General features: G+C 37.6%; 1 protein-coding gene across 2 annotated transcripts in view; it reads right to left on the bottom strand.

Moving 5' to 3' along the window:
• Nucleotides 1-25893, bottom strand: part of unc13bb (unc-13 homolog Bb (C. elegans)) — a 144066-nt gene that overhangs the window by 108650 nt on the left and 9523 nt on the right. For both annotated transcript variants that reach the window (XM_022681117.2, XM_049468626.1), the window contains exons 2-3: nucleotides 15239-15268; nucleotides 6911-7010 (exon numbers count right to left, since the gene is read on the bottom strand). In XM_022681117.2, coding sequence (XP_022536838.2) covers nucleotides 6911-7010; nucleotides 15239-15268 — 130 coding nt within the window. The remainder of the gene's footprint in view (nucleotides 1-6910; nucleotides 7011-15238; nucleotides 15269-25893) is intronic.

Here is a 25893-nt window from a genome sequence, read left to right as displayed (position 1 = left end):
TGTAGTCTATCTTTGTCTGTCTCGTTCAGTCTATCTTTGTCTGTCTTGTTCAGTCCATCTCTGTCTGTATGTCTCGTTCAGTCTATCTCTGTCTGTCTCGTTCAGTCTATCTCTGTCCAGTTCAGTCTATCTTTGTCTGTCTCGTTCAGTCTATCTCTGTCTGTCTCGTTCAGTCTATCTCTGTCTGTCTCGTTCAGTCTATCTCTGTCTGTCTCGTTCAGTCTATCTCTGTCTGTCTCGTTCAGTCTATCTCTTTCTATCTCGTTCAGTCTATCTTTGTCTGTCTTGTTCAGTCTATCTCTGTCTGTCTCATTCAGTCTATCTCTATCCTGTTCAGTCTATCTCTGTCTGTCTCGTTCAGTCTATCACTTTCTATCTCGTTCAGTCTATCACTTTCTATCTCGTTCAGTCTATCTCTGTCCTGTTCAGTCTCTCTTTGTCTGTCTTTTTCAGTCTATCTCTGTCTGTCTGTCTCGTTCAGTCTATCTCTGTCTGTCTCGTTCAGTCTATCTCTGTCTGTCTCGTTCAGTCTATCTCTGTCCAGTTCAGTCTATCTCTGTCTGTCTCGTTCAGTCTATCTCTGTCTGTCTCGTTCAGTCTATCTCTGTCTGTCTCGTTCAGTCTATCTCTTTCTATCTCGTTCAGTCTATCTTTGTCTGTCTTGTTCAGTCTATCTCTGTCTGTCTCATTCAGTCTATCTCTATCCTGTTCAGTCAATCTCTGTCTGTCTCGTTCAGTCTATCACTTTCTATCTCGTTCAGTCTATCACTTTCTATCTCATTCAGTCTATCTCTGTGTCTTGTTTAGTCTATCTCTGTCTGTCTCGTTCAGTCTATCTCTGTCCTGTTCAATCTATCTTTGTCTGTCTTGTTCAGTCTATCTCTGTCTGTCTGTCTCGTTCAGTCTATCTCTGTCTGTCTGCTTCATTTAGTCTATTTTCGTCTGTCTGTCTTTAATCTATCTCTCGTGTCTCGTGTCAGTCTCTGTCTGTCTGTCTGTCTGTTTCAGCTGTCTGCCTGTCTCTTTCAACTGTCTGTCTGCTGGGCTGTGAGGGACACAATCAGGTATAGGATGTTATTAGCTGCAGTACTTCTCTCTGAGAGTAGAGACTCTCTGTAAGGACTGCATTTAATCAGGGGATATCTGCTGTTCTGAAGTCAGACTGGGAAAGTGAGGCATGCGGTCATTATTCCAGCCTTGAGCACAGCGCTGCTTCCTGAGAGCTGGTTACTGTTTTACAGACTGAACCTCCAGCCCCTGAGATAATATCTACCCAAGACTGGAGATCAGGCTCACTGTGAACACAGCCAATCAGGGCGCGTTCTGGTGTGAAACGCTCCATTAGAGAAACTTACCCAGTCTGAACTGTTCACAGCGGCGCTGAAAAGAGCATGATCATGAATATATATATCACCAGATGCAGGGGACACTGCTGTTCTACTGTTTTTTTATGTTTCAAAATAAAATATATGTATTAAAATACACAGTAATATCATAATCATTTGTGAAATTATAAAAAGTTATGAGGACAGTTTTTGTCTTTACAGCATCCCATCCTTTATTTGTTTAACTATGTAATTTTATTGGTATTTTTTAAATAACTGTTCAGATTTGCAGTTCATATGCATGCAATATATATTCTTAACTTTAGTATATTGTTAGATCTTTAGTTTTATTACACTTTATATGTACCTTTTTTTTTACATTATTAAAAATGGATACAATATCAGTCTTAATGGGTTACTGTTAACAAAACAGACACAAGTTTACAGATTGTTTTTTGTTCTTGGTAAATGACTGAAACGGTGTTGTATTTATGTATTAATACAACACAGTTAATAATTGTATAAAATTAAGTTTTTTTCTATACTGGAAAGATTTATTTCAGTGCTGAAATATTATATATATTATTAATTAATTTATTAATTATTATATTATTAATTATTTACATTACTTTTTTTAGGACATGTCGCACACCACTAGTGTCTTATAGTAAAACAGCCCAGAAATTTAACTATTTTACTAAAACTTTCAGACTGTCTACACTGTTATATATTATATTATATTTGTAATATTCTATTCAAACTGGACATACTTGCAGAGTAAAGCTGTTGTGATTTTGGATAAAGCTGTAAAATCCACAGATACCATCAAAAACATGTTTTTACATTTTCTATTCAACTATTTAAATAAAACAGAGGGATGATGCTATTTCTATTTTAAACTCTGCTTCCAGCATGCAGCCTGCAGCCTGTCTCTATGACTCTATTATACACTTAGCTAAAGGAACTTATCCAACTGCATCTTAAGGGCAGCTATAAAAACAAACAATTCAATTACAACCTTATTTCAGCTCATAAAAAGCAGAAAATCAACTGGATCAGATCTGAAGCTCATCCAAGTTTCATGTTAAAGAAATGGTTCTCTCATGCTGCATCATATAGTACAAGAGGAACCTCAAAGAAGCTTAGCATAATGCTAAAATTACTTTATGTAAAAAAAATATATATCTTTATAGAGATTTAAATTTACGGAAATGCTCCCACTCGCCCCAAAAGTAGTTTGGTGTCTGAATGGCTTATCCTGAAGCAAAAGTGATTCCACAGCCAACTGTCAGTGATATTATAACAAAGTAAAATGTCCAGGAAACAAAAGCATAATCCCCCCTCTACCAAACTTTACACTTCGCACAAAGCAGTCAGATAAGTACCGAAGTACCATTCTCCTGGCAACCACCAAACACCAAACACAGACTCTGCCTATGCGTACTTTGATTTGCCTCACTGTACTTTGATTTGCGTATTTTGCTGCACGCTGCCTCAGTCTGCCTCAATGTGCTTTTATTTGCCTTATTCTGTCTCGCTCTGTCTCACTGTACTTGGATTTGCCTTATTCCGCCTCACTCTGTCTCACTGTACTTGGATTTGCCTTATTCCCCCTCGCTCTGTCTCACTGTACTTTTATTTGCCTTATTCCGCCTCACTGTACTTGGATTTGCCTTATTTCGCCTCACTCTGTCTCACTGTACTTGGATTTGCCTTATTCCCCCTCGCTCTGTCTCACTGTACTTGAATTTGCCTTATTCCGCCTCGCTCTGTCTCACTGTACTTGGATTTGCCTTATTCCCCCTCGCTCTGGCTCACTGTACTTTTATTTGCCTTATTCCGCCTCACTCTGTCTCACTGTACTTGGATTTGCCTTATTCTGCCTCGCTCTGTCTCACTGTACTTGGATTTGCCTTATTCTGCCTCACACTGCATTGTTGTACTTAAATCTGCCTTATTCCGCCTCGCTCCGTCTCACTGTACTTGGATTTGCCTTATTCAGCCTCGCTCTACCTTACTGTACTTTGAACTGCCTTTTTTCCTCCTCACTCTACTTTAATCTGCCTTATTCCACCTCGCTCTGTCTCACTGTACTTGGATTTGCCTTATTCAGCCTCGCTCTGTCTCACTGTACTTGGATTTGCCTTATTCCGCCTCGCTTTGTCTCACTATACTTGGATTTGCCTTATTCCACCTCGCTCTGTCTCACTGTACTTGGATTTGCCTTATTCCACCTCGCTCTGTCTCACTGTACTTGGATTTGCCTTATTCTGCCTCGTTCTGTCTCACTGTACTTGGATTTGCCTTATTCTGCCTCACTCTGTCTCACTGTACTTGGATTTGCCTTATTCTGCCTCGCTCTGTCTCACTGTACTTGGATTTGCCTTATTCTGCCTCACACTGCATTGTTGTACTTAAATCTGCCTTATTCCGCCTCGCTCTGTCTCACTGTACTTGTATTTGCCTTATTCTGCCTCACACTGCATTGCTGTACTTAAATCTGCCTTATTCCGCCTCGTTCCATCTCACTGTACTTGGATTTGCCTTATTCAGCCTCGCTCTACCTTACTGTACTTTGAACTGCCTTTTTTCCTCCTCACTCTACTTTAATCTGCCTTATTTTGCCTCGCTCTGACAATCTGCCTTATTTTGCCTCACTGTACTTTTTTCTGCTTTATTCAGCCATGCTCTGCTGTGTTGTCCTTTGAATTGCCTTATTGTGCCTCATTGTATTTTAATCTGCCTTATTTAGCCTAGCTCTGCATTGCTGTACTTTGATGTGCCTTATTCCACCTCACTGTGTCTCACTGTACTTGGATTTGCCTTATTCCGACTCGCTATCTCACTGTACTTGGATTTGCCTTATTCCGCCTCGCTCTGTCTCACTGTACTTTTATTTGCCTTATTCTGCCTCACACTGCATTGCTGTACTTAAATCTGCCTTATTCCGCCTCGCTCTGTCTCACTGTACTTTTATTTGCCGTATTCTGCCTCACTCGGTCTCACTGTACTTGGATTTGCCTTATTCTGCCTCGCTCTGTCTCACTGTACTTGGATTTGCCTTATTCTGCCTCACACTGCATTGCTGTACTTAAATCTGCCTTATTCCACCTCGCTCTGGCTCACTGTACTTGGATTTGCCTTATTCCGCCTCGCTCTGTCTCACTGTACTTGGATTTGCCTTATTCCACCTCGCTCTGTCTCACTGTACTTGGATTTGCCTTATTCCACCTCGCTCTGTCTCACTGTACTTGGATTTGCCTTATTCCGCCTCGCTTTGTCTCACTATACTTGGATTTGCCTTATTCCACCTCGCTCTGTCTCACTGTACTTGGATTTGCCTTATTCCGCCTCGCTCTGTCTCACTGTACTTGGATTTGCCTTATTCTGCCTCGTTCTGTCTCACTGTACTTGGATTTGTCTTATTCTGCCTCACTCTGTCTCACTGTACTTGGATTTGCCTTATTCTGCCTCGCTCTGTCTCACTGTACTTGGATTTGCCTTATTCTGCCTCACACTGCATTGTTGTACTTAAATCTGCCTTATTCCGCCTCGCTCTGTCTCACTGTACTTGTATTTGCCTTATTCTGCCTCACACTGCATTGCTGTACTTAAATCTGCCTTATTCCCACTCGCTCCGTCTCACTGTACTTGGATTTGCCTTATTCAGCCTCGCTCTACCTTACTGTATCTTGAACTGCCTTTTTTCCTCCTCACTCTACTTTAATCTGCCTTATTTTGCCTCGCTCTGACAATCTGCCTTATTTTGCCTCACTGTACTTTTTTCTGCTTTATTCAGCCATGCTCTGCTTTGTTGTCCTTCGAATTGCCTTATTCTGCCTCACTGTATTTTAATCTGCCTTATTTAGCCTAGCTCTGCATTGCTGTACTTTGATGTGCCTTATTCTGCCTCACACTGCCTCATTGTACTTTGATTTGCCTTACTTTGCCTTACTCTGCCTCACTTAACTTTAATCTTCCTTATTCTGCCACGCTTTGCTGTATGTTGATTTATCTTATTCTTACCCTACTTTGATCTGCCTTACTGTGCCTCGCTCTGCCTCCAGCCTAGTTATGTTTCGATATGTATATATACACACATACACACTAATAAATTAGTAAATATTTATATATTAATGCTGATTTTTGTAGCTGGTATAGATATTTGTTTTTCCCAGCATCTCTCTCACACATGAACAATATCACCCTTTTATTTGAACCTCCTTGAAGCTCCTAAAACGCAGCATCCTGCCCGCAGTGTCTGCAGGGTCCTCTGTATTTAAAAGCAGAATTAGCCCAGCCGGGTTTATAGTATCTACAGTAGAGCAGTGAAAGGGCTGATTGTTAGTGATTATTAAGAGCGTGTTTTTCTTTTATCCTTCAACATCAATAAACACAGACCATCAATCAGCAGCTGAAATAAAACCTGAACAAAAGCAGAGCGCTGAGAGAGCTACGCAGCTGTTAGCCTTCTGTACACCACACACTAACACACACACACACGCACAAACTCACTCACTGACAGATAAATAAGTGTGTTTTACAGTATTTACCACACACTGAAACACTGATACACTCATTCAAATAATTGCTTTCAAATAAAAAAAGTCTTTTCAACAATTCTTATTTTTTTCCTACATAGTAAATGAATAGTGTAGTGATCTATCAGACTATGAAGGAAATATAAGGAATCATGTAGCAACTTAAAATTGTTAAAAACAAACCAAAATACTCGTTCTAAAGCTGGTAACTCTGATGAACTTATCCTGTACAACAGAGGGAACTCTTACTCTTACTCTCAGTCTTTTTTGGGGTGCTACTAATGAGTGCCAGTTTTATCATTACAACTTTTTGATGGTCTTTGCAGTGACTGCACTTGAGGATACTTTCAAGTCTCTTGAAAGTTTTTTAGTTGAGTAGTTGTTGCTTCTCATAATATAAATTAGAACATTACTCAAAAAGAGCTTTTCACTGTATACCAACTCTACCTCTTCACAACTTTAAGAAATTCAAGTACCGGTAATTAACTCTTAACGAGTTCAGCACAGCTGTTAACTGAAAGCCTGAATTCCAGGTGACTCTACCTTATAAAAAACTGACTGAGAAAATCCAGCAGAGATGTGAAAAACTTTTGTCTAAACAAAAGGAGCTACTTTAAAAAAATTAAAATTAATAAAATAAATAAATAAAAAATATAATCTTTTATTTATAGTTTAAATGACTTCAGTATTAATCTACAATGCAGAACATTTTTATTTAATGGAACTGAAGAATGATCAGGAACTGACTGAACAGAATCCACTCACTTCCACTGAACTGCACAGCCCACGCCATCAAGATTCAGCAGAATAAATAAAACAGCAAATTCCTGGAAATCAGACACCGGACTTCACATCGCTTAGGTTATTCAGGCGACAGATGTGTCTGAAGTGTCTGCAGCTGCACAGACGCCTAAAAAAAGCTCACCTCTCTCAGCTCTAATCGATTTCTGAACTAAAGCTGAAGCTACAGAATTTTGATACTTTATAAATATCCTGCAAAATTCAATACAACAAAGGCAGACAGATATCAGTTATTTTACTTACAACATGAAGTCCTGCTCCCAGCACGGCTGGTCTCCTCGCACTGTGACGGTCGTGCTCTTGACATTCTGCACCTTCAGCGTCACATAGGCGTTAAATTTATCTGGAATCAAAAAAGAAGATAGAGAAAATCTCATTTTAACACATAAGTCACACCCTCCTCCCACTTCAGATACTGCTTCTGGATCTCTCAGCTTGTCCAGAAATGCATGTGTACATCTGTCTATGAGGTGGTGCTTAAAGCATGCTTTGTATTTACCGCAGTGAATCTCATCTGTAGAGGAAGCAAAGGGGCAGAAAATACTAACATACATCTCACATAATCCTGACTTAAAAGGTTCTACAAAAATGCTCAAAAACCCATTGTATAAAGCCTTTGTAGCATTTATTTTTAAGGGTGTATATTGGTTTTGAAGTAACATTACTACAAACAATGTTATTAAGAAGCAATAAAGACAAACAGATTTTTCATAATAAAAGTCCTGCTGTTAAAGCTGTACTGAATTTCCCAAGAACAGATGAAATAGACAATGACTCCACTTAGTGTGTCTTATTAACAGATTTATGCTGATTGATTATGATCACATTATTAGCGTCGTCTGGGACAGCTTCACTAATGAATGCGCACTAATGAGAGTGTGTAGACAGAGAGAGAGAGTGACAGAGAGAGAGGGAGAAAGAGATAATGAGCAAACGATACTGAGGTGGAGAGAAAGTTTTTATTTATCTATATGATTTACATTTATATGTAGGATACGTTAATGTATATATTTTTATATTTATTGTTATTTTTTACCTTTTGTATGTAAACTTCTTGTTTAATTGCTTAGGCAAAAGTTATTAATTGCAATTCATGCCAATAAAGCTATTTTAAATAAAAAAAAATGAAAAAGAGAGAGATAAGGAGAAAGACAGAAAGAGATAAAGAAAGAGATACAGAGAGAAATACAGAGAGATAGAGAAAAAGAAACAGAATGAAAGATAAAGAAAGATACAGAGAGAGAGAGAGAGAGAGAGAGACAAAGAATGAGATGAGAGGGAGAGAAAGAGACATACAGAGAGAGAGAGAGAGAGAGAGAGACATGCAGAGAGAGAGAAAGATACAGAGAGAGAGAGATAGAGAGAGAATGAAAGAGAGATACAGAAAGAGAGAGAGAGATACAGAGATACAGAGCGAGAGAGTGAGAGATACAGTTAGATATAGAAAGACAGAGCGATACAGGAAAAGAGAGAAAAGGAGAAAAACGTGTGTTTGTGTTGGGGGAGTTAACAACACGTGCAGAGTAATGTGCTCTTATCCTCTACACATACACATTTACACACACACATTTAAACACACACACACACACACACAAACACACACACACAAACATACACCCATCCCTCTGACCCCATCCACGCCACAGTAATGGAATGACCAAGGATCAAGGATTATCAGACTCCTAAGCATGCGCACACACACACACACATTCACACATTTTTTTTGGTCTTTTTCGTTCATACATGGTCATAATGTTTTGCAACCCCAGTTACTCCAACAAAAGCAGGTTGAAGTATTTTTAAAACTTTTGACTTTATAAGAAATAATTAATGATCAGGTGTCCCAAAAGTAGTGTATTTTAGTTTGTCCATGTAGTGTAAAAATCTATACGCAAGAAGAACAAGGCTCTGGACGATCGAGAGGAGCATCAGCTGATAAAACACTTTCTGTAAACTTCTGTCGTCTGTTTCTGCTGGTTACTCAGGAACCGTGACAACCGTGAGTCAACACAGCTGCTAACACAGCCACTAACACAGCCGCTAACACACAGCCTGAAACACTGGAGACAAAACTAAGAGGATGGGTGGCTAACGGGAGATAAGATAAGACAGCAGGAGAAGAGGACACTCATACAGGACAGTGCTCGTCTCCAGGGTACTCCTAGAGCAGGATGGGGTGGGGGGGCTATGCTATTGTCTGGCCTGAACCACCTGCTGATTATACAACTCATTGTACTGCTAATGTTAGCCTTTTTTAGTACGGAAATCAGAGGGTTTAATGCCAAACTGCCATAGAAACTCTCTTCATTCCATGAGCCTCCCCTGCTGTTCTCTACTGTTCTCCATTTAATCTGAAGCTACATGAAGTTTAGAGGTCTGTAGTGATGTTGGTTTCTCTGTGCACTATGCTCCTCAGCATCTGCCATTTGTTGTTTAAACTGGCTCCGTATCTCCTTATAAGGGCGTTTTTTTTTGCGGCCGTGTCCCAATTCACTAGCCGGGGCAGCGGTAGTGTATTGGAGAGCGATCCTGATGACACCGGTTCAATCCCGCGTGAGGAGCGGTGTGTTTATTTATGTATTTATTTTTTCCTTATTTTTTCTTCTTGGCTTTACCTGCTTTGAGATCAACTGTTCTGCAACTGGGTTCAACAACCCTCTGGGCTGGAGAGCTACTAGTCTGTAGAAGCACTCCATCCCATTACAGTGCTACACTTCACTGTCCAAAACAATATCTGGCCCGATGCCAAACTTAATTGCCGACTCCTGTTTTACACTGACAGAGCACAGAGTGGCTGTCGTTCTCAGCCTCTTCCACTGTGTTATAAAATCACTGACAGTTGTCTGTGGAATATTTAGTAGTGAGTAGTGAAATTTCACGACTGGACTTGGAGCACTAAAGATGTGTTCATGCTGGGTCTTCCAGCATGACAATGACCAGAGACACACCCAAGGCACTTTAACTACTAATGTTTGTAGAAGAAGTCTGCATGACTTGCTGCTGCTTATATTACATACCTGTTGACACGGAAGTGATTCAGGAACAGGAGTTCAATGATTTGGACGAGTGAGTGAATACTTTTGGCTATATATAGATGAGCCAAACTCCACCCAACACTACAACACTCCCGACACTAGGAGGATGAAATCAGGCACACTCCTCTTTTTAATGCATTTGAAGTCAGACGCCGCCTCCTTTCCAACTGTCGGCAATGAAGCATCACTCATTAGATTGCCAGCTCTGATATAATTCCAGGTAAAATTTGGACACACCTTCTTATTCAATGTTTTTATGTTTTTTCCTACACAGTAAATGAATAGTGAAGTGATCCAGACTATAAAGGAACACATAAGGAACCATGCAGTAACCTCAAAGTGTTAAACAAACCAAAATACTCTGCAGATTCCAAAGCTGGTAACTCTGATGGACTTATCCTGTGCAACAGAGGGAACTCTTGCTCTTCCTTATCTGGGGCAGTCCTGATGAGTGCCAGTTTCATTATAACAATGTGGCTGCAGCTCTGAGTGGCGCTGCCACTATGATCAGGAGAACGCTGGTTCAAATCCTGTTCATGCAGCTTGCCATCAGCTGCCAGAGCTCTGAGAGAGCACAATTGGCCTTGCTCTCTCTGGGTGGGTAGATGGCGCTCTTTCCCCTCATCACTCCCCTCAAATAGCATAAAAAAATAGAAATAAAATAAAATAAAAACACTGTGGCTACAGTTAGAATAGATTGGTGAGCATTAGCGTTAGCTTCCCAAAAAGTCATACAAGATAAAATACTACTCATTACACCCTGACACCTGGGAATACACACATTTCTTTCTCTCACACACACACTAATTACACAGCCTTCCCGTAACGAGAGTGAATCTTAAACGAGAGTGAATCTGTGATGAAGAGGAAGAGGATGAGGGAATTAGCATAACAAACAAACTCTTCATCACTTCACCCACTTTAAACACTAAACCTCAGTGGCCTGAGACATCTGCTTATCGAGCTCGGTGAACTCAGTGACATTTATTACTATTATCCATCAAACTAAACAGATACTCCTGATTATTTCACAATATAGTATTATTTCACAAAACATGTGAATGAACATAAAAGAGGCCAGAAAACTAGTCAGTTTTGGAGTTGGTTCACATTTTGCTAGATGCAACAAAAAAAGGCTTTTTACCTTTTAAACTAAACTAATTTTGAATTATGCATTTATTTCCTATACATTCAAAACGATTTTCTTTCCTGTAGCCACTTTATTCTGCCATGCCCACTTTTAAAAGTTTGTTTAATTCAAGTTTGAGTTTTTTAGTTCGAGTTTCAAGTTAAAATTTTGTTAGTTTAGATTTTACACAGCTGTATCATATTAAATGTGAACACAGTCTAAATTAGCTCTAGCTATAAACACTAGGGGTGTGGCATATTTTATCGTATGCAATAATATCGGCAACTTTTGTAAGCAACCTATTTTATTTAATTCGTTTTGCCATTTACTGTATTTACTTTAGTTAGTTTGCAGTTTATATGCAGTAAATTAATTAATACGCTGCACTTTACGCTGTTACACTGTCACATTTTATTTTTGTTACATTTTTTATTATTTTTATTATTTTATATCAGTGTCAGTCTCGACACTGAAAAAATGGCTGATCTGAACTTTGAATTACTCAAAGTTTATAATTCCCAGAATGCTCTCTCATAGGACTTCCCTGACTCTGCTGGTCATGTGAAGCTATGGCGCTCCCGCTCCCCAGTTACTGATTGTTTGCACCTGGTCTGTCTAGTATAAATACCCCTCAGTTTGCTCTGTTCCCTGCAGAGTGTTGAATCTAGTTATCTAGCTTTTCTACAAAATGTTTTTTTTTTGTTTTTTGTTAATTACCTTTTGTTTCAGACGTGTTTTTGTTTCCAACTACTGATTTTTGCCTTGGCTTAAGCTACCATCTTACCAAATAGCACTGAAGCTTCATATCAAGAATTATGAAGAGTTTCCCACCAATAAAAGTCCAATCAGAGAGTATTTAAATACTTATTACAGCTCTTTCACGCTGCTACACAGTTAATATCAAACTGCTTCATTTATTATTAATGCAGGAAGGTTTTTATGCTGAATTAAACAGAGAGGGTGCATGTTGAGGAGATGACATTTCTGCTCTGGAGCTCTGATAAAAGCTGTATGAGCAGAGGGACGGACTCTACAGCACAGTCATGCTGCTGGTGTGTGTGTGTGTGTGTGTCTGTTAAATTGTTAAAATAATAAAATAGGTAGAGTTAAAATAGAAGTTTTGCAAAACATACTATATAAGTAAGAACTTCTTATTGGATAAATAATTACTGTATGTGTGATTATGTTTCCACTTGAAGCAAATTACCATATTTATATATAACTGATGCAGGGAGTAGCTTCTCATCTTTTAAACAAACGTGAAAAAAAGATGTTCATCTATTTAAGAAGGGTCAAATTATTGGCATAATGCAATAAGCAAAGAACACATCTAAGGAGATTACTGAAATTACTAAAATTAAGAACTGGCCAATGCATTATTAAAACAAAGAATGAGGTTAAATTATAGACTATATTTACTCAGTAATTACAATTCAGTACTCATTACTACAGACCACACCTAAAGTGATCAGCTTACATAAAAAACACAGTCATGTATAAAAGCTTATCAGAGAAATCGATCAGTTTATTAATGCAAAGTATTTTGTTAGTGTGTGTGTGTGTGTGTGTGTGTGTGTGTGTGTGTTTGCTTAAGCAAAACCAGTATTGCTAGTTTCCTTCAATGCCTATTTTATCAAACCATCCCTTTAATAAAGTAAACCAGGTGAGCTTCTATTATAATTAATCTAATCCAAAGAGTTATTATAATGTTATATAGAGTTAATGGTTAATTACAGAAAGACACTCTCACTTCCCAGTGCCCACTGACTTTATTATTGTTTATATGGGTTTAGTATTCTAATGTTATATAGAGTTGATTACAGATAGACACTCTCACTGACTTTCCACTGACTTTATTATTGTTTATTTGGGTTTAGTATTCTAAAGCTATATAGAGTGCTATATGCAGGCAAACACGTGTTCCAATACATATATATATATATATATATATATATATATATATATATATATATATATATATATATATATTAAAACAAATTTACACTAGTTTCAAATAATTCAGTATTGAGGGTGTAATACAGCTCTGGAATATAATCAAGAGGAAGCTGGATGATCACAAGCCATCAAACCAAACTGAACGGCATAAAGTTATCCAAAAGCAGTGTGTAAGACTGGTGGAGGAGAACATGATGCCAAGATGCATGAAAACTGTGAGTAAAAAGGGTTATTCCACCAAATATTGATTTCTGAACTTTATGAATATGAACTTGTTTTCTTTGCATTATTTGAGGACTGAAAGGCCAGTATTGTTTTTCTCATTTTCTCCAAATAAATGCTCTAAATTCTTTAAAATATTTGGAATTTGGGAGAAATGTTGTCAGTAGTTTATAGAATAAAACAACAGTGATAATTTTACTTAAACATAAACCTATAAATAGCAAAATCAGAGAAATTGATTTAGAATCTGAAGTGGTCTCAGTATCTCAGTACTGTGTGAAGGTGAGCTGCAGTGCTGGTTGGTCTGATTAATTGATTCTACATTAAGTAATCTGGTCAGCCGGCGTGTCCTGCGCTGGCTGCTTCTCTTGGCTGTAGCTGGAATAAGATCAGTGTATGTTAAGCTGAAATCCCCACGCTCTCCTCCCCTACAAATCCCCTGCACTGTTTGCCCTCAAACCCATCCCATAAGCCCTGCAGTGTGGAGTAGGTGAGGGAATGCTGAAAAGAAACCCTAATATTAGAGAAAACACTGTATTATGACCTTAAATGAAAGTAGTACATGTGTATTTCTATATTATTGTATATGTATTTTTTTTTTATTAGTTTAATACTAATTAGTTCTTCTTGCAGGTCTTCCTCTGTGTTTTGAGGCAGGTGAAGCCGTGTGGAGATGGTAGCTTGATCTTGGCTTGTTCTCAGCACTTGTTTAAACACAGAGCAGATCAGCAGACTGCAGTATTGTCCCAATGCTTCCTTTATAGCTGAGGGTAAACAGGCCCGCCGGCCTTTCCTTCATTATTGACAGTTGGCTCTTTTGTTTCCTGAGATCTGGTGTGTTTGCTTAGCTCTGTAAACGACACATCAGCGATTATTCCTTCTCACCAGTGTTCCCTCAAATCCACATCTATACCACGACCAAAAGATCTGGCATTTATTTAGACTAAAGGGAGAGTTTCAATGCTATTGCACTAGTGTTCTGTTCAGTATATTAGAATAAACCTAAATAAACAAAATCAGTGATCAGTAAGAGTGTCTACCTTTAATTAACTCTATATAACATTAGAATACTAAACCCCCCAAAAAACACTAATAAATTCAGTGATCAATGAGAGTGTCTACCAGTAATTAACTCTATATAATATTAGAATACTAAACCCACCAAAAACACCTACCTGTCTACCTGTAATTAACTCTATGTTTATTTGGGTTTAGCATTCTGTTATATAGAGTTGACTACAGGTAGACACTCTCACTGACCACTAACTTTATGTTTAATTGGGTTTAGTAATGTAATGTTATATAGATTTAATTACAGGTAGACACTCTCACTGACCATTGAGTTTATGTTTATTTGGGTTTATTCTAATGTTATATAAAGGCAGTGGTCAGTGAGAGTGTCTACCTGTAATTAAAAACTCTATATAGCATTAGAATACTAAACCCAAATAAACAATATTAAAGTCAGGGATCAGTGAGTGTCTACCTGTAATTAACTCTAAATAAACCATTAGAATACTAAACTCAAATAAACAATAATAAAATCAGTGGTCAGTGAGAGTATCTACCTGTAATTAAAAACTCTATATAACATCAGAATACTAAACCCAAATAAACAATATTAAAGTCAGTAGTCAGTGAGAGTGTCTACCTACAATTAAAAACTCTATATAACATAAGAGTTATATACTAAACCCAAATAAATATTAATAAAGTCAGTAATCAGTGAGAGCATCTACATTTAACTCAATGTTTATTTGGGTTTAGTATTCTAATGTTATATAGAGTTAATTACAGGTAGACACTCACTGACTTTCCACTAACTTAATGTTTTTTTTGTTTATTCTAATGTTATATTTAGTCAAGTCCATGGTCACTAAAAGTGCCGACCTATAATATACCTATAAAAAACATTAAAATATGAGTAAAAGCATTTAAATCGAAATATATAATACATCTACATTTCCTCATTCATAATGTGATGTGTCACTCTTCATCACGCTGGATCAGCTGAGCTCTGAGGGTGTAGAGTTATAGGGATTAGCTGAAATCCTGGCAGGAACACCCCCAGCCTGAAAGAGCTGAAAGAGCTGCAGGGTTTAGGAAAGATGAAACTGAATCTTCCTGTTGGACTTAAACACCAATCAGGAGCCGTGCTTTTCTTACACTGCAAACAAAGGTGCATTAAACACCTGAACACAGGAGAATAGAAAAGAGAAATGTGCTTACCTGGAGGCCCCTGGAGTTTGGCTTTCTTTACTGTAGAGAATGAAAAAGAGAACAGCAGCAGTTAGAAGTAGGGCTTGACAAGTTGGATATTTGCGGACAATATATTGTCCAAAAATGAGATATCAATACACCTGTAATCCTGTAAGTTATTAAACAATTTGCTAAAGATTTTAAAGTAATATTTACTAAAACCTTGATTAACTTAGACTAATAACTTTCAGAAGTTTCAGTTTCTACAGATATAGCAACACAGAGTTACTGTAGCAGCTCAGAAAATGATGCTTGTTCTTACAGCCTACAACAGAATCCAAGCAGTTCATTATAATATATGATCTACAATCACTACGCACTGATGGTGAGTGTCAGAAAATGTTGGACACACCCAGTATGCAAATAGATTGTGCCAGAAGCCAATGGAAAAGAGGCTGCCAATGGCAAAAAAAAGAATAAAATCAGTTATTTTACAGCTCTGGAAAAAATTAAGAGGTCACTTCAGTTTCTAAATCAGTTTCTCTTATTTTGATATTTATAGGTTTATGTTTGAATAAAATGAACATTGTCGTTTTATTTTATAAACTACAGACAACATTTCTCCCAAATTCCAAATAAAAATTTAAAATATTGTCATTTAGAGCATTTATCTGCAGAAAATGAGAAATGCCTGAAATAACAAAAAAAAATATGCAGAGCTTTCAGACCTCAAATAATGCAAAGAAAACAAGTTCATATTCATAAAGTTTTAAGAGTTCAGAAATCAATATTTGGTGGAGTAACCCTGGTTTTTAATCACAGTTTTCATGCATCTTGGCATCATGTTCTGCTCCACCAGTTTTACACACTGCTTTTGGATAACTTTATGCCTTTACTCCTGATGCAAAAATTCAAGCAGTTCAGCTTGATTGTATATGTTACCACAAATGTTCATCTAATTTAAAGTAGTTAAGTAATATTTGGAAATATCCAACGTTTAATTGGTTTAAGTTCAAACTAATTGTGGGTTTACAGTGTACAGACCTACTGTTCATACTTTCCAGGAACAAAATCTATATTTTATTTTAGAGGCATCAGCGCGGCGAATGCGGCGACCCCACGTTTCAGTTTTCAGCTCCTGCTCAGGTCCACGCAATAACTATTATGGGATTGAGTGCTGCTTTAGAGGAGATTACTCTGCGCTGGATGGATGTGGCAGATGGATGCTGGGATTGAACGCCGGGCTTCGAGGCATCACTGGATTATTATAATGTTCACTGCTCTAACCTTCCCCTGCAGATCTGAGGAAACGGGATGCTGGGATACGTACAGGCCTGTGTGTTTACTACAGCCACCGGCTGTGTGATGACGATGATGATGATCAGGTTACGTGGTTCAGGTGCTAAAACCTGATCCTGGAAGCGGAATGTGTGCGTGTGGACATGGCAAAAGTCATGGGACAGCAGTTTGCAAATTGATCATAATGTGGTGCCTTAGGGCATAGCTTGGGAACACACACACCTGTATTAATAGTAACAAATAAATTTCAGAAGAATTGTTCATGGAAACAGAGAAGCAAAAACCAAATCACGTCCACATACAATGCAGGAGACTCTGCCCCTCATGGAACATGCCAAAAGTCATGGGACAAGATACTAGTCTAAACATTTGAAGTTTAACCAGAATCAGCCATAACATTAAAACTATCTGCAGTTTTTCCACCAAAAAAGCTCCAAGCCATTGAGGCATGTACTCCACAAGGATTTGATGGCATTCATTGACAAGAGAATCTACTGTACTCTACTGTTAGGAGTACATACAATCAGGGTTCATACACGTTTAAACCAATACATTTCCATGACTTTTTTATGACTTTTCCATGCCTTCAAGACAAATTTTCATGACCATACGATTTTTAAAACATCAGTGCAGACAAAGTTGATTATAATAGGTCTAAAAAGAACCTGACACACAACCTTTAATAATAAAATGAGAACTCAATTGTGTAGGGCTAAATTACTGGCTCAAAAAATATATATATATATTTCTAGACCAACTTTCCATGACTTTTCCAAACCTTTCTGGGTATTTTTATTTTTCAAAAACTTATCCAGGCCTGGAAATTGCTATTTTCAAATTCCATTACTTTTTCAGGTTTTTCATGACCGCATGAACCCTGTACAATATATAACATTAAGGCTTTAATTATTGGGTTACTTTTCCCCCAGAAAGTAACAGAATATATGAAGAAATCAGAATTCATTATCAGAAAAACAACTGAAGAAACTAAACAATAGACCTTAAAAAGAGATACGGCAACAACTTTAACACAACTTCCTTTACAAAAATAAATATTTTAAACAGTTCCATAAACACTATAAATAGACCTAAAATACGTATTCAAAAGAACTCAACGTACTTAAATGTTCTATTCCACAAGTTAGACACAAGTTTAATTAAAAAATTACAATAGGTTATTCTTGAAGCCAATAGAGGCATTACAGTATTTAAAATAAGCCACAATCCCTTTCCTCCTCCAGTTAACAAATACATTCAGTTCAGTGTGCATTAAAATGATCCTTCAAGCTACAATATTATTAATATATTTAAAAGGGCTACAGTTACTTCTCTTGAAGTTTATTGATAGCACCTTATATCCAGAGTTTTAGGGAGTTTTCTCACTTGTGCTGAATAATTGATTTTGCACTTAGGACTCATTTTGGTTATGAGAGGACCTTTTCTCTGAGCTGTGAATCAAATGCACAAATACATTAATCTCTTTCTGAAAGAATAATTGCTGTTTGGTGTTGTTTTTTCTATTTTACTGGGATAAAAACACTCAAAGTACGGAACAGCAGCAGGGGCTCCTCAGCTAAAGTGCTGTTCTCTTTTCTCTCCAGGCAGGACAGCGTTAAACAAGCGTTTATCCCCATAGAGTTAAGCTACGGTCACTCCAGTGTATTAGCTTGTTATGCTAACTGGCTAGTGTTATTTAGCTAGCTTTATCTGCTACTTTAGAGCCTCTAGGGGTATGGCGGTATGTGAAAAATGCATGGTTTTAATATCCTTTTAATAATCTGTATACCCCCCCTGCACTAGTGCATCTACTCATTCATGTCAGAAATGAGTGAAATTTACCTAAATAGAGTGTCTACAAACATGAGGACATACAGTGTATATCCACCTATGAACATTTAACCTGACAGTGGTTTTAATGTTATGGCTGATTGGTATCAAAACCCTAACTTTTCAGAAAAGACAGAAAAGACCACAATTGGCTACACAGGTGGAGGGGAGAAGCTGCCTATGCAAAGCTGAAGGCAAATGTGAGCAGAAACAGCAGGTTACAGACCGGCAGAGGCTGGAAAATACGAGTCACGCCACTTTTCCACGGAAAGCAAGACTACACTGGGACTCGGCAGTTAGGAGACACGTGGACCACCTGGACCAGTGTCTCGTGCTGTGATTTGCTGGAGGATAATGATGGAAACTTAAGCTTATCTCTGGTTTCTGCACTGCTCTCAGAAGTTCTTCTAGCTCTGCCTAATCATCCATCCACTTCCTGATGATTCCTGAGTTTCCCCTATTAGACTTTAAAGGAGAATTCTGGTGTGAAATGGACTTGGGTTGTAGTGAAACGTGATAACAAGAACAAACTATTGTCTAAAAGCTAATCTTTATTCACCCCCAGCATTCTCAAATACAGCACTTTTAGCCGATGCTCCCAACTGGCTTACAATGCTAGTGATAGGGGCATAGAGTTACCCATGCAAAGAAATCACTATTTTTACACCATAAACAAGATCAAACTTTTCACTATTTTTCAATGTCCTGAATTGTACATTAATAGTAAACCATGAAGAAAAAGAATTAAGAGTTAAGAGTTCAACTAAAAAATTGAGGTAGAGTCAAAAGTTAATTACTTAAATTTCTTGCCTCATTTGTGTTTGAGAGCATCAGTTGTAAAGTTGTGAAGAGGCAGAGTTGGTACTTGAAAGTCAGTCAATTCGAAAAAATTCAAAACTTATGAAAGTAACAAAAATATCATCCAATAATAAAATGTAATTTCCATTTTGTTTCAGCAGTGTATTTTAATTCAGTATTTCGTCATATCGCTAAGAGTATTGTTATTGTGAAAATACCACATAATATTGTAATATTATTTTAGGGCCATATCACCTGTCCCTTTACTAAATATCAGATATAAAAGCTGAAAGTTCCTTTTAAATAAGGGCTTGAATTAGTGAGCACTTATATAATAGATAAGTGTGATTTCTGGGACGAGATGTGGGAATCACTGCAGTCAGAGAGCGGGAACTGTGGAAGAGGAAGCAGGAAGTGGAGCTGGTGTCACGGCGGTGGCGGCTGATGTTTACTTTTGGCACTCTGGAGGCAACGAGGAGGAGCCTGCCAGCCTGCTGGATGACTGACCAGCCAGGGAGAGCAACAGATGGCCAGAGGATTACAATTCCAATCTCCCTCTCTCCCTCTCTCTCTCTACCTCTCTCTCTCTATCACTTACTCTCTCTCTCACTCTCTATCTCTACCTTATCATCACTCAGTCTGACCCACCTCTTACCCTGACTGCAGCTTTCCCTATTCTGTAGCATCTACTAAAAATATCCACACTGAATATTAAACCACAGTGTGTTCTCGCTTTCCTCCATCAGCCACAGTTTCCCAATTCCCTCCACAGATCAGCTGCCCACCGCCCAGTTTATGCCACCTGCCTCGCATAAAGTTATTCACACTTTGTTACTGATTACATAGAAAATTAGAATATTATATAAGACTAATTGTTACTTTTGGCAGTGTGGGCAGTGTGCCAAGTCCTGCTGGAAAATGAAATCCGCATCTCCATTGGTACAACACAGTGGACCAACACCAGCAGATCACATGATTCTCCAAACCATCACTGATGTTCAGATCAAATACGAACAAATAAAAATGATGAGTTTCTTTGATTTTACCAAATTGAAAACCTCTGGAATATAATCAAGAGGAAGATGGCTGATCACAAGCCGTCAAACCAAATTGAAATTCTTAAAACTTAAAACTTGATGAATATGAACTTGTTTTCTTGCATTATTATTTGAGGTCTGAAAGCTCTGCATCTTTTTTGTTATTTCAGCCATTTCTCATTGTCTGCAAATAAATGCTTTAAATTATAATATTTTTATTTGGAATTTGGGAGAAATGTTGTCTGCAGTTTATAGAATAAAACAACAATGTTCATATAAATAGCAAAATCAGAGAAACTGATTCAGAAACTGAAGTGTTCTCTTATTTTTTTGATACTATATGAAAGAGTACTGTGCTTTATATATAGGCCCCGTCATGCTGAATATAAACACACTAGCATCCACCACAACCTCCGCCCTTCAAATGAAGGATTGAGGATTCCACCCTAAAAATAATCGTTTTGGGATCATTCTCTCACCTGTAAAGTCGGCCAGTGGCACAGCAGAGCCCATCCTCTACAGATATGTGACCCACATCACTAAACACCTGCTGTTAGGATACTATTCCATTACAATGAATTAAGAGCTGGACTGAGACAATCCATCAGAAAAAAATATTGGACATGGTGCCGATGGGTCCATTTTAGTTTGTCTGCTTCAAAGAGTCTTATTCTATTGGCGGTACTCCTCTACTACATGCATTTTGTACACTGTGGTCAGCAGCCGGGGTGTCCACAAACATTCAGACATATTGGATCCTATCTTACACTCTATGCAAAGTGTGTCGTAATGCTCATCGCTATCTTACACCCTGAAAACAGTTTATTTTTTTCCACCTCTGGCTGCATCGTTTAAATAGCAACAGTGCTTCTGAATATTTCTACGCTATAATTGGCGTGGTGGTCTGGAAATGAAGTGTGTTCAGGTTTCTTGTGTATTTCTTGTGTATTGCTATCTCTATTTTGGCAACAGAAAACACAGGAGCTCCACTGACTGAATACAACCTAGACAGACTTGAACAGTCAGACGTTCATTGCTATCTTGGCAATGAATTTTCGACACAGGTGCATTCCCAACTCACATACACCCCCGCCTGTTACACACATATGGATACACAGCAGTAGGGCTGGGTACCATTTAAAAAATTTCAATACTGGTACCGGTTCGATACCAATACAAAAAGCAATAATTATTCTCACGAAACGTATTTATTTAACAGTCAACATGAGTAATTTCATTCTCATACTGTCACCATGAGAGGCTACCATACTTTTGGATCTTGTTGTAACAAAATGAAAAAGAGCATGTTTATTTGTGGCACTTTATTAAGAACAAAAATTACAGCAAAACCTATAAATATTTTCCCCAAGCATATTACAGGATGCATTTCAGTTCTTAAGAAGTTGTTTTTAAAACATATCAGCATTAGATTGACAAAATTCAGTTATATTTATATTAGTGGTGTCAATCACTTAAAAATTCTGTATTATTGTAAGGGGAGAGTATTTCGATCAGTGCCTTTTTGGTATCGAATTTCGATACCCAGCCCTATGCAGCAGTGCACAAACCCAACTTTTACATTAACATAAACAGAACAAGCGGGTCAGTTTCCTCTGCTGAGAAGAACGTTGGAAACGTACTGCGCTGTAAAAATAGCAATACGCCAAAGTCAGAGCTCACCTGGCTCTTAAAGGGAATGATGAGCAAGTGACAAGCTATTTGGTTTTATTTCACATTACTCCCAAAATCACATGAATGATTAATTAGGACAATTAGTAGATGCCTTTTGCATGTTTTAAGCTGTGCTAAGTGTACTTTTCCCGTCGTTATGATAGCAAAGACACACAGACATGCCCTAAATCAAGCTGCTCGCCTATAGATCAGTAAAATAGGACTCACAGTTTTCTAAATGGTCTAACAAGCAAGTGATGCTTGTGTGTGATGTGGATGGTAACTACAGCTGATTGATGACGCAACACACAGCATGCGTTTAATATAATTTCTCTGATAATCAGTAGTGAAAACAGTGGAGAATCAAAACAGCTCGGCTCATCCTTCTCCAAACAACAGGCAAAACTCAGCCCAGCTATCCATCACTGCTTTAATCCAATACAGACGGCCGCAATAAACACCTTACACCTCAGATATACAAATGCAAATAGGTGCTAATTACAACAGCAGCAAAACAACAACAACATTACCCAGGAAATCAACTTGAACCTCTCATCAAAAATTAATTAGTAATCACCTTTAAAGATCAAAACCTACCATCATTTTCTCATGAACTCAGGGTGTTTTCATATTGTCTCAAATAACCTGCAGTAAAACCAATCGCATCAGATTCTGCTTCAAGCTAAACCAAACCAAAGACTTAAGGAGGACCAGAAATCACTACTCTTGACCGCTCCCGGACTCCAAATGAGCTTTTTACACCAAATTAACCAAACCAACGGAGCAAGCGCACCCTTGTCGGGAAAGATATGTCTATATGTGCCATTATGCGCTCTCTACACCACAGGTGCATCTCAAAAAATTTATTATTATTAAAAAGTTCCGTTATTTCAGTAATTTAGATTAAAATGTGAAACTCATATATTATATAGATGTATTACACACAGTGATCATTGAGTCATTTTAAACTTGTAGTTTCTAATCACCATCAGAAAGCCTGTGATTGTTTTAAATGATTATATTTATTAGTTATTGGTATATTTTTCTCATTTTATTTTTTTATTTATTTTATTTAATTTTATTTATTTATTATTACTTTTATATTTTATTCTAATGATTTATATTTTCTTTTAGTTCTATTACTCATTTTATCATTTCTTATCATTCTTAACATTTTACTTTACTTTTACTATTATGTTTTTACTTTTATATTTCTTTTTTACTTTTTTTATGTCAATTAGTTTTTTATGGTATTTTAGAATGTTCTGTTTTACATATATATTATTTATATACATTAAATGTTGATTTTAAATTAGTACTTCTTTTATTTATATATATATATATATATATATTTTTTTTTTTTTCCTATTTGATTACAGCCAATGAAAACCCAAAAATTAGTGTCTCAGAAAATATCTAGGACCAGTTGGTACTTTTGGCAGTGTGGGCAGTGTGCCAAGTTCTGCTGGAAAATGAAATCCACATCTCCATAAAATTTGTCAGCAGAGAGAAGCTTTAAGATATGAAGTGCTGTAAGATTTTGTGGGAAAACAAAACGGCACTGACTTTAGAATTGATAACAAAACGCAGTGGATCAACACTAATATATATTGTGTCATATGCTGACTCCACCCTCAGCTCAAATTTGAAAAAAGTTAAAAAATAAAAAATAATAAAATAAAATAAATAGGAGGGGTAGTTTAGGAGGAGCACTGGGTGATGTATGGGTTTAGAAGCGGGGTAGGAGGGAGAGCTGATTGGCTGAGCTGCAGCAGCAGCAGTGTGCCTCCGATAGCGATGAGATGCAGATGGTTGGACGTCAGCAGGGGGGCGGTATTATTGATTATTATTGATTGATCATAGACTGATCTGCATATTGTGATGCGTCTGTGTACCAAACTACATGGAGACATCATCCTTGCCCATAGCCCATAGTTGAACCTGAGAGGGCGCTACAGAGGCAGAAATTACCATAATAAAAGTGTTTTTTTTAAAGGTTAGGAAAGGTTTATTTATTTTTTAAGCAGGACTGGTATGTTTTATTAATTTAAAGGAATACATTTTTAGCTATTAATGTAAAAATATGGTTTAGGGTTTAGTGACTGTTTAAAATACTAGATTATTTTTTCCAGATTTCATCAAAAGTCTGATCAAAGTGATCTACCATGTCATGATATTACTACTGCCCTATGTGCATGTAAAATTGGATAAAAAAAATATCTGGTTGATTTTCCATGGAAAATGAGAACAGTGTGAATTTTCCATGACATATCAATACAGTTTCATTTGCCTTATATAACTTATGATGAAGACCCTGTGTTGTATCTTCTCAGAGTGGTACGGGGGTCCGCACTGCACTCTATTTTCACGTGGGCTTTTTTTCTGGGCAGGCCTGTGTGTGATGACTTCACCATGGAGATGGAGGTCTTTTGTTGGGGGAGAAATAAATAAAGAGAAATTAAAGCATGGCGCTGACGGCAGGAGGACGGCGGTGAGTCATGTGCTCTGATCACGAGGAGCCAGGCTTTCACACCCGCCCTCTCAGCCCACTCTACACCCTACATTAGCATTAGCATTCATTAGCATGCTGAATTTAATTTACTACTGATGACTGAGGTCACATGGAGAAGCAAATAAGTGTAGCAGTGTAGCAGCAAAACACCATAACCTGATAAAACAGCACCTTATAAGGTGACACTTTACCTTTACTGCACTTTATCTGATTTGGTCACAATAACACATAATTGAAGGGGACATTAGGGCTGCAACTAATGATTATTTTGGTAGTCGACTAATCTGATGATTTTTTTTTTTGATAAGTCAATTAGTCAACGAGCATTTCTTCCATGTCCTCCATCTCTAAAAACGTTAAAGAAACAGCTGAACATGAAATTTAAAAGGAATTTAAATGCCTTAAATGCCAGATATTGTTTAAACGTGGGAAGTACTGATATTTAGTGAGAAAATGTGTAATCTGTTGTATTTGAGCACTTTTGAAGACTATTTGCTCATCTTCCATTGCACTTCTGTCCACAACACTTTGAGAATGTGGTACTGTTACAAATTAACGATTAGTCGACAATAAAATTTGAAGTCGACAAACTGAATTATTCGACATTGTCGATTATATTGACTAATCGTTGCAGCCCTAGGGGATATATTATGCAAAAGTCAGTTAATGCAAGCTTTTGTGTTTCCAAATTTTATTTCACATCTTGACTCCCCCATATAAACACTCCAAGCCCCCACCAGAGCCTCAACCTACTAGATCAGTTGAAAAAATGTCAATTAATTTATTTTAGTTCAGAACCTCAGACAGTACACAGCAGGATTAGCCTGCAGACTTCGTCTGAGGGAGGAATCTGTACCTACTTACTTGTACCTACTGCCTGTAAGCATGAACTAGCTTCTTCGTGTTTTGCCGTTTAGCACAAGCTAACACTATTGTGCGGAAAACGCTTAACATAAACATGGGGCGTGGCTAGCAACAGCTTATTTGCATTAAACTGTTAGAAAGGGGCTGAAACTGGTAAGAATAGATTTATAGATCTTTATGTGAGAGTGATTTTGTGTAAAGAACTTCATGAACATGTTTTGTACTATAGCCCATAGACTTACAGTATTCTAATTTGTGATATAGCAGTGGTATAAATACAGTTTTATCAATATAGGGTCCATTTAAATACACATTCCTGTAATATAAAGTAAATGCAAACAAGCATTAGTGTGTTTACAGTAATGCTATTCGGCCACTGCGATTTCGACTGTAAATCAGAGCCGTAAATCATGATCTCCTGCTTTATTTACAAGTCAGTAATAAAGTTGGGTGAAGCTGAATGACCGTACAGTCCGACTCTGCATTTCCGTCACTGTATCGTCACTCAGACAGCTGATAGTGCAGCTGATAGTGCTTTAAATGACTTTATACACACTCGCACACAGTCAACAGGAGCTACTGAGACTCAGGATGAGGTCAGAGCTGAACTAACAGCCGGAGAGCAGTGGGAACTTCTACAGCTGGAATACATGAGCTTTAGATAACGTGATATAAGG

This window comes from Astyanax mexicanus, chromosome 20 (assembly GCF_023375975.1).
Source record: "Astyanax mexicanus isolate ESR-SI-001 chromosome 20, AstMex3_surface, whole genome shotgun sequence".
Lineage (NCBI taxonomy): Eukaryota > Metazoa > Chordata > Actinopteri > Characiformes > Acestrorhamphidae > Astyanax > Astyanax mexicanus.
Note: the sequence above shows the minus strand (reverse complement) of the source record. Positions and strands in the feature narration are given on the sequence as shown.